The 10,266-nt window shown below is 33.9% G+C and overlaps 1 protein-coding gene across 1 annotated transcript; it reads right to left on the bottom strand.

Moving 5' to 3' along the window:
• Nucleotides 1–3,753: 3,753 nt before the first annotated feature.
• On the bottom strand, nt 3,754–9,261 carry LOC143604558 (hexokinase-1-like). Its single transcript, XM_077080995.1, has 9 exons — nt 8,654–9,261; nt 7,365–7,509; nt 7,079–7,261; nt 6,162–6,236; nt 5,864–6,019; nt 5,664–5,762; nt 5,335–5,465; nt 5,135–5,216; nt 3,754–4,298 (listed from the first exon to the last, which is right to left on the bottom strand). The coding sequence occupies exons 1-9, from the start codon at nt 8,923–8,925 to the stop codon at nt 3,939–3,941; spliced, it is 1,503 nt and encodes a 500-aa protein (XP_076937110.1). The 5' UTR covers nt 8,926–9,261; the 3' UTR covers nt 3,754–3,938.
• Nucleotides 9,262–10,266: the final 1,005 nt, after the last annotated feature.

Here is a 10,266-nt window from a genome sequence, read left to right as displayed (position 1 = left end):
TTAATTGAAGGCGCGGGTATTACGCTTAATAAGTTGGCTAGTGTGAAACAGCCTCAACAACAGGTTGTTATTGAAGAGGTGTCACAACAAAAAAATGCGTCATCTTCGTCCTCGTCCTGGTTTGGAGGTTTGTTTGGTGGGAAGCAAGATGAAGCGAAGCCGAAGGCGAAAGATAATGTGTTGGAGAGTTTTGATTCGCCGATGCCGCCGAGTTTTGAGTTTAATTGAATGAATGAATGAATGTGTTTTGGATTTGATGTTTGTTATGGGACTTGTTTAGAGTGTTTGATATGAGAGAATAGGTATTTGCATAAGAACATATATAAGAGCTAATGTTATTTGTTAATGAAATATTTAGACAAACATACATCATCTTGTTTTTGTTTTATTTACTGAACACAATGAGTTATAATAATAATTATTATTACTATATAACAATTGAGGACCGCTGTTAAGTCTTGACTGGGTCACTTCGTGGTATCATCGTGTTAGGGGGTGTTTGGAATTGCTTCTTAAAAATGCTTTTTGCTTTTTGGAGAGTCAAAATGTCCAAAATGTCCCTCTAAAAGCACATAAAAGCATCAAATTGGTGCTTTTAGGTGCTTTTGGAGGGTCATTTTGGACATTTTGACTCTCCAAAAAGCAAAAAGCATTTTAAAGAAGCAATCCCAAACATGCCCTTAGTCGTCCTTGGCATGGTTTTTATTAGTTCGTGTTTTTTTGTCTGTTTTAAACTTTTGATTTTTGTAGATAACGGAACGAAGATGACGAAAACTGACTGAACGTATATAATGGAAGCCGACGAAACGTTAAGTTCGTGTTTTTTTTGTCTGTTTTAATTCTTGTACGGTAACGAACATGACAAAAACCGACCGAACGTCCATGTTTTGTTTTTTTGTTTGCTTTAGTTCCGCTAAGTTAACGACCGTAATGAAAACCAACCAAATTCACGTAGACTTACAACCTCAACGCATGGGACTAACAACTCATCCCTGGATTTACCAACGCCCGAGTTTACTAACCAACGCCTAACCACTGGTCCACCTCGATTTTTAGCTCATGTACCGCAACAAACGTAACCGAAACCGTCTGAATTTGTGTCGAGTTACTGCCTAATAGAGGTGGGCAAATAAACCGGTTAATCGAACCGACCCGAAAATCGAACTGAAACTGAACCAGTTTAAAACTGATTATGTAGGAACCGGTTTGGAACCGATTGAAACTGTAGGTTCGGAACCGGTTTGTAATTTTCTCCCCCAAAACCGGTTACCCGAACAGAAACCGGCCAAAACCGGGCAAAAACCGGTCAAAACCCGAACTGAAACCGATCAAAGCCCGAACTGAAACCAATCGTAACATTGTAAGAAGCTGGTTTCAACCCAAACCGAAACCGATTACAAACCGGTTTTGACTTTTGTTGATCAAACCAAACCGGTTTTAAGTTATAAACCGATTTGTGCACCTCTACCGCCTAATGCCCAAGACTGACAACGCTTGAGTTTTAACACCGACCAGGTTTAAAAAAAAACAAAAACAAAAACAAAAACTCAGCTAACTTTACATCATCACCATGACGCCACCAGAACCTTCACGTGACGCGAGGAGCGAGTGGAAGGTAGACAACTTCCGTATCGTATGCGCCGTAAGCACCATATGCTCGGTCGCGCCACGTAGTCTTGGCGGTTCTTTCGTTATAGCCATGTATACCGCGCGTCAAAAAACGGATGCATGGAACTCAATCATCCGCCACCAGCGGGCTTTTTCAGTGGCGCCAGGGGTTGCACGCCGTTGCTCGCTCGGGTATTGCGAGTGGTGTTGGGTTGACTGTTGCGAAAATTGTGGTTGATAAGTTTGATAGCGCGTAACAACAAGTTGTTGTTGAAGCAGCCCCACAACAACCTACGCCTTCGTCCTCGTCCTTGAAACCGAAGGCGAAAGATAATGTGTAGTTTTGAGTTTGTTTGATGTTATTTGGATGATTATTTGTTGCATGTTTACCTGACTCTCTATTGTAATTAGATCATTTATTTTATTGTTGTTAATTAAATTATAAATGTGAGTGAGTATTTGGATGATTATTAAGTATATATAAGTAACACTTGTAGTTTATTATGTTTATGAATTATAATTTGGTTCTATTATGATATGTGTTGATTAACATATCACATAAAGGTGCACAAACCGGTTTAAAACTCAAAACCGGTTTAGGGTGAAACCTGTTTGATTTGGTCAGTAAAAGTCAAAACCAGTTTATGATCGGTTTCTGTTCGGGTTGAAACCGGTTTCTTGATCAGGTTACGTTTAGTTTTGGTTCGGGTTTCGGTTCGGTTAATCGGTTTGGAACCGGTTTTGGTGAAGAAAATTAAAAACCGGTTTCAAACTGGTTTCTACATAATCGGTTTCAAACCGATACAGTGTCTGTTCGGTTAACCGGCTTATTTTCCCACCTCTAATAGCACCCGGGTGTTTTGAACGCATTGATCATGGTTGATTTCGGTTAACCGATATAAGTACAAAATTATTAATCATGCTTGGTTTTGGTTTTGGTTGATTTTAGGCTCAAACCAAACCAGTTCCGAAGTGTTGGTTCCATTCAGTTTCGGTTTATTGTATGGGTTCCATTCGGTTATAAATCGGGTTTGGGCCTTACATATTGGCTTGAAGCGCTTGAGTCTGAAAAAAGTTGGCTCAAAATAATAAATTTTGGTCTAAACTCTTTGCTCCTATATATGAATATAGACGGGAAACTTTTCGTCTAAAATAATGAATTATGACTACAAATTCAATAACAAACATTCAAACAAATTTATTGTGGTTCGCTTTTGGAGCAAGGTATAACTGAACCGAACCAAACTGTAATTTTGTTTCACAAAGAAAACAAAACCGAACAACCTGTTGTTAATTAGTTATTTTGGTCCGGTTTTTTGGTTGTGGTTCGGTTAGTCGGTTTTGCACAAAGAATGACAAGCCGAAGAGTTTTTACTTGGACCGATAGACCATCAAAATGTTAGGGTATTAAATAGTATAATGGGTTATGAAAATAATCATTACAACTGAGTTCGTTAAATATACAAACGGAACGGGGATGTGGAATAAGCTAGGGTGTGCGTGGTGTGGTTCGGGTGCGGTTTTCAACTAAAACCAAACCGAACACCAAAACTTCGATTTTTCGAGTCTCTGAAACCGTTCGGTTTCTGTTTTTCAGTTTTCGTTTGGGTTCAGTTTTGGTTTTTGCCATTTGAACTTGAAAATTTTAGGCCGAAAAAATGGTTGGCAGAAAATAATGAATTTAAGTATAAATATATTTGTTAATTGTAAAATAATAGACTATTAAAAATATTTGACTTACGTATTTATTAAATTCTAATAAATTACTTAATATAAATTATATAAAAAAAACAAAAATTTAGGATCTCGGTTCGGTTTTTATTATATGCAAAACCAAAACCGAACCGTTAGTTCGGTGTTTACAAAAACATAAAACCAAACCATCGGTTTTTGTTTCGGATTGGTTTTTTCGGTTACGGATCGGTTTTTTCGGTTTCTTGCACACCCTAGAATAAGCAGCTAATGATTTGAGAGTAAATCTCGTTCTCTACGATTATTCTTCTTCTGCAATTCTTTAGCTCAATTACCGTTTTATATCGTAACACAAAAGAAGTAAGCTACATTCATTAAGTCATAATATGCAAAATCAAATAGAAAAAAATACAAAAATAAATAAAAAATTTGAGTGTTAAAAGGCTTACTTAATAATGTTTTAAAACCTTGCTTTATTCATTCATTCACTAATACATCTTAAAACATGTGAACATACAATTCCATGTGTGACGCTACAAGAGCCCATATAATTTAATGGGAAATAGATACCATAAACCAAAAAACAAACCATGAGTCCAAAAAATCTTAAAACAAATGTACAAAAATCCAACACAAATTTATGCCGACTCGATATACTCGAGGTACTGAGAGTGTGACGCTGCGAGAAGAGCAGCACCGAGGCCCGACCCGTCATTCGATAGCTCGATGATAATGTTTCTCGAGGTTTCTTCACCTAACAATTCATTCATGGCGTTTTGCATCGCGTTTCTGAACTTGGTGTAGTGTTCGAATAATCCACCGTCCATTGCTATTATTGACTTTTGATTTTCTTCGCCTTCCTTGGAAACGGAAACGTCTCGTCCGGTTTTTTTGAGGATTCCGAGGATTCCGGCCGCCGAGAGACGAGCACCGCGAGTTGCCACGATTTCACAGAGCTGGACGATTACTTTTCGCATCTTTAGAGAAGTATTGGATATCTGCAAGTCAACTTTGCACGTAATCATATATAATTTCTATTTAGAATATTAAAATTTCATGCTTACATAATTATTATAAAAATAACTAAATAGTATATAACTTGGGGTACAAAACCGAGGCCAAAACCATCATGATACGACGTTAGGGGTGTGCAAGAAACCGAAAAATCCAAACTGGAAAAACCGAACCGAAACAAAAACCAATGGTTTGGTTTTATATTTTGGTAAAAAACCGAACTAACGGTTCAGTTTTGGTTTTGCATATGATAAAAACCGAAAAAACCGAACCGAATTCCTAAATTTTTGTTTATTTATATTTTATATTAAGTAATTTATAAGAATTTATTAAAATATGTAACTCAAATATTTTTTGTCAAATATATAATAGTCTATTATTTTTTAATTAACAACATTATTTATCCTAAATTCATTATTTTTTTGCCAATTTTTTTTTTTGGCCTAATATTTTCAAACTCAAATGGCAAAAACCGAAACCGAACCGAATGTCTAATTTTTTTTTATAATTTATATTAAGTAATTTAGAAGAATTTATTAAATATGTAACTCAAATATTTTTTGTCAAATATATAATAGTCTATTATTTTTTAATTAACAACATTATTTATTCCTAAATTCATTATTTTTTTGCCAATTTGTTTTTCGGCCTAATATTTTCAAGCTCAAATGGCAAAAACGAAAAAACCGAAACCGAACCGAAAACTGAAAAACCGAAACCAAACAGTTTCAAAAACTCCAAAAACCGAAGTTTTGGTTTTCGGTTTGGTTTTAGCAGAAACCGCACCGAACCGCACAACACACACCCCTACGATACGTACCTCAAGTATATCTTTCAGCTTGGTTGCAACCACTTTAAGATCCGGAGTCGAATCGTGATGCATTGCAGACATATCAGGGGTCCTGAAAAAATATCAAACGATATATGAAAATTTAAAGTCAAAACAAATAACATATGCAGCAGTCGAAGATCAATTTATTAGTTAGTACCATTGTGGATTATCATATAACAATGATGTACCTTAATACGAAGGGCTTTTGAAGTTTGGATGGCACGGTATCTCCAAAAAACTCGGCTTCTTCAGCCATCTTTAACAAGACTCGTCTTACCACTTCTCCCAAATACATTCCCGAAATCATCTTCTCGTAAATCTGTTTAAAAAGATTATATTATATTATTATATGAATAAACAATATTATGATGGCATTAAGCTAAAGGTTAATTACAAAAAAAAATGTAACTTACTTGCTTTCGGCTTTTGTTAGTGTGCAGCATATTTTAAATTTCTACCGTTGTATCTAAACAATTATATATACTAGATAACAAGAAAAGAGTATCCAAATCTTTACCTGCTCTCCAGGGTTCAAGCTATCGTTATCAAGACTTTCATCAAACTCGGTTAAAGGAAGATGTGATGACCGGAAGTTGCCCCATTCCATATTTATAACCTTAACATATAAAGAACCATTATTTATCTATGTAAAAATTACTACCAACTGTATGAATAATAATAATAATAATAACAATAATAATAATAATAATAACTAACCATTTCTCCTGATTTAGGAAGTAGACCTTGCCATTTAGGAATTGCATTTGCACGCTCTGCATATGCTGCATTGGTTCCCGTACCTAATATCACAGCAGCAATGACATCAGAGTTACCATACCGCCCTCCTGCTAATGTTCCCACTGTATCATTGACCTGCATTCTCAACACAAAATTATAAATTTTTTAACCTTTTAAGGCTCTACTCAATCTGGTCAATTAACGAAAGAAAAAGACTAAAAGTTAAGTACACCGTTATCTCAGCATAAAATTAATTATAAAAAAAAATAAAAATTACCAAAGCGGAAACACGCATATCAAGGCCGACCCTTTCCATTGCTTTCGTCAACTCTTCCACGACATCTAATCCAACCTGTTATAAAACAAACCAATAACACTGCATAAACAGAAACCCTTAATTGATTATGGTAGAATGTCTATTATACCCTCGAAATCCTGTAAGCATGTACAATATGTACTTCTAATACAATTCCAATAATAATGTATTTTTATTTAAAAAAATTTGTCTCACTTTTCGTTTTCAAAATAATTCTGTCTTTGTTTCGTTTTGTGGTTTATAGTATAGAGTAAAAAAGGGCAAAATAGTAAAAGAACATAGGAAGCAACACTGATTGCATCTTTAATATTAATCTTGAAAACATAAAAAATATGTACTAACAAAATTCCTCAAAAATTATATTTTTAATAAAAAAACTCTTGCTTTCCATTTTCATAATAAAAAATTTGTTTTGCTATGTCTTTGTGAGGTTGATACTGCAAAATACATAAGGGTAAAACAGTAAAAGGTAAGCAGCACTTACTGCATCTTCAATATTAATCTTGAAAACATAAAAAATATGTACTAACAAAATTCTTAAAAAATTATATTTTTAATAAAAAAAAACTCTTGCTTTCCATTTCCATAATTAAAAATTTGTTTTGCTATGTTTTTGTGAGGTTAATATCACAAAATACATAAGGGTAAAACAGTAAAAGAACATAGGTAAGCAACACTGACTGCATCTTCAATATTAATCTTGAAAACATAAAAATATGTACCAACAAAATTCCTCAAAAATTATATTTTTAATTAAAAAAAAACTCTTGCTTTCCATTTTCATAGTGAAAAGTTTGTTTTGCTATGTCTTTGTGAGGTTAATACAATAAAATACATAAGGGTAAAATAGTAAAAGAACGTATGTATGCAACACTCACTGCATCTTCAATATTGAATCCTTTTGTCCATCTAACAAGAGTCCCTCCTGCAATTGAGGATTGTTTAACAGGAAACGAAAAGGTAAAGCCTAATTCTCGTTGCGTCCCAGGTGGAATTTGCATATCCTCATCCTCAGTACCCACAAATTTTGCAAGTTCTCCGGCAATAAAATCAAATAAATCCTAACAACCAAAAAAAAATGCTAACTCACACCAAATATATTTAAGTAATGGAATAATATTTCATTTTTAAAAGTAGAAAAGAAAAAAAAATAAGAAAACTCACTTCACATTTCCCAATCATGAGATTTGGAGGAATAGAAACTTCTTGAAATTCTTTTTTCACATTTTCTACTCCGCCTAATTTCACACGAAGAACACGGAAGTTTGTACCACCAAGGTCAAGAGCATAGAAAATTCCCGTTTCGTCCCTACGATCAAGCACAATAAAAAGTCACTACATTATTAGATAAACGATTATGATTATAATTTTTTGGATATTTGTAGTCAAACTAGTGGTTAGTAGTATTCTTAAAAAGTAAATGCATTCTTTAAATGTAACAGCATTGCATCAGAAAAGCAAACGAAGAAGAACCGTTCAATTAATGTCAAACGTAAAGTTCATATAACTATTTTTAGCCAACCAATAGAATCAAATAAAGTAAGCTACGAAATAAATAAAAGCACAAAGTTCATAACTTTTGGAATATATGAACAAAGTTACATTTGATTAACAAGCCTCAAGATTCCTACATATCTTTTTCAATTAAAAGGCTTTGTTCAAATACAACTTTTGTAATGGAAATACGGTTCAGGGTGCATTCTTAAAATGATTATCTGGGATACAAAAATCATTATAATCAGTTTATCTAAACACATATAACTAATAATAGTGAAATTAAATCTTAACAAGCAGGGGACCGTTTTCGCTTAAATACCGGAATCAACAAGTACACTTAACAAATTCAAAACCAACTTCCCACAAATACTAATACTCCAAGAAAGTTTTAAGAAATTTAGTCAAACATAGCTTAAATTCTTAAAAAATACAAACTTTTTTTTCTCTTCTAATCCAAATTATCTAAAGATAAATGCATATCCAAATTTTGATATTTTAAACCACAACCCAATTCTTCAAATCAGTCAAATCATGGTCAAATAAATTAAGCCAAACATATCCTAAATTAATGAAAAATATAAACTTTTTCCAAACAAATCCAAATAACTTGCAGATAAATGCACATCCAAATTTTGATGTTTTAAAACACAAACCAATTCTTCAAATCAGTCAAACCATGGTCAAAGAAATTAAGTCAACCATAAAACATATCCTAAATTCTTGAAAAATATAAACTTTTTCCAAACAAATCCAAATCATATCAAGATAAATGCACATCCAAATCTTGATGTTATAGTCTTTTAGAACACAACCCAATTCATCAAAAAAAAATAGAGTCAAACTTTCCAACTAGTCAAAATCACAAAAAAGTCAACTCAAATCAAATCTTGAAAATTCAACATATTATGAGCATTCTCAATAAATCAACAATTAACATATATATATTATATATATACCCAGTTGGAAGATTATCCACATAGCTAATCAACATCTTAAGTTTACTCCCACCATCAGAAGCAAGTCCAGCATGCATCTCCACCGTCATGGCATCAGCCACCTGCCGGAGCTTACCAATCGGAGTTCCACACTTATCCTCAAACTCCCTCAATATCTCCACAGCTTTCGCCCACTTCCCGGAGCTCCGCATCCGGTGGCGCACCACCATCACCGCCGCCGCAGACACGGCGGCGGCACACACCACCGTCGCCGCAACTGCTACCTTACCCATATCACCAAATTGCAAAAAGATTCAAAATTGAGCTTTAATTTGGACAAATCAAGACACCCTTTTGGCTGAATTAGTGAAATCAGATCAAAATCAGGTCAAAATTAGATCAAAGATTGAAGCTTTATGGAGTTAAGATTTGTGGGTTTGAAGGGTATGAAATGAAATTAAGTTTTCTAGAGAAATTTTGGGATATTTGGATACCCTTTTGGCTGAATTGGTGAAAACAGATCAAAGATTGGAGGTTTATTGTGTGGGATTAAGATTTCAAGAAAGTTGTGAAATATAGGGTAAATGAGACAATACAATAATATGGGTGAAGAAGGAAAAAAGACAAGATGTGTTTATATATGCAATCAAAATATTCTTTCTTATCTTTTTCCGAAATTCAAGATTCTTATTATTATGTATTTCATTTCAAGAATAAATATTTTTAAGGATTTTTTTGGTTTGTTTGGAATTATACTAATCTATTATTATAATCATAATAAGGGAGGACGGGGGTTACTAGATTATCGGTTGTAAATACGGTTTTGTTAGTTAAATGGGCGTATAAATTTAAAACCGATATTGAAGGGCTGTGAAGGAATTCCATTAATAGCATTAGGGATGAGATCAGGACCGTACCCGTACCTATATCCGTACCTGTATCCGAAAGTATCCTTACCTAAAATCAGTAGATCTTGGTACCCATACCCGTGCCCGAATTATATGGTACGGGTACGGGTACAAGTATAGATACGGGTACAGGTACTTTGGGTACGGTACTCGCTTTGGTACATCTTTTTCTTTTTTTTAAAAAATCTCTACTAAACTAGGTATCGGTAACGGTACGATATGACAATCAATTATCTATAATACCAAAACCGTAATACCGCAACCAAAACATAATACCAAAACTAAACGTGAAACAAATCAGCCATAATATAAAATCCATTCCCTTTTCCTTTTCTTAGTTTATCGCTTCCTCGATTTCTATAGAAAAACATGAGAGAAAGTTAAGACGTGTTATTTAATTATATACACAATTACACATATAGTTCTAATGAAATAAAAATATACGAATACAAAACATATGAATATACACATATAAATTGAGAATGAACTTATTCAAATTTTGAAAATCCCGCTTGAAAGCTAAGTCATAAGTGTTGAAAACCTAATAAAAACCCCTATATATTCTAAACGGGTACTAGTACCCGTTATACCCGTACCTGTACCGAAAAGTACCCGTACCTATAATTAGTAAATTTGCGTACCCGTACCCAAAAGACATGTACAGGTATGGGTACAAGTACGGGTACTAAACAGGTACGGGTACGGGTATTTAGGAAAAAAAACTCA

This window comes from Bidens hawaiensis, unplaced genomic scaffold (genome assembly GCF_021521415.1).
Source record: "Bidens hawaiensis isolate Kalapana, Puna unplaced genomic scaffold, B.hawaiensis_p1.1 tig00065777_1, whole genome shotgun sequence".
Taxonomy (NCBI): Eukaryota; Viridiplantae; Streptophyta; class Magnoliopsida; order Asterales; family Asteraceae; genus Bidens; species Bidens hawaiensis.
Note: the sequence above shows the minus strand (reverse complement) of the source record. Positions and strands in the feature narration are given on the sequence as shown.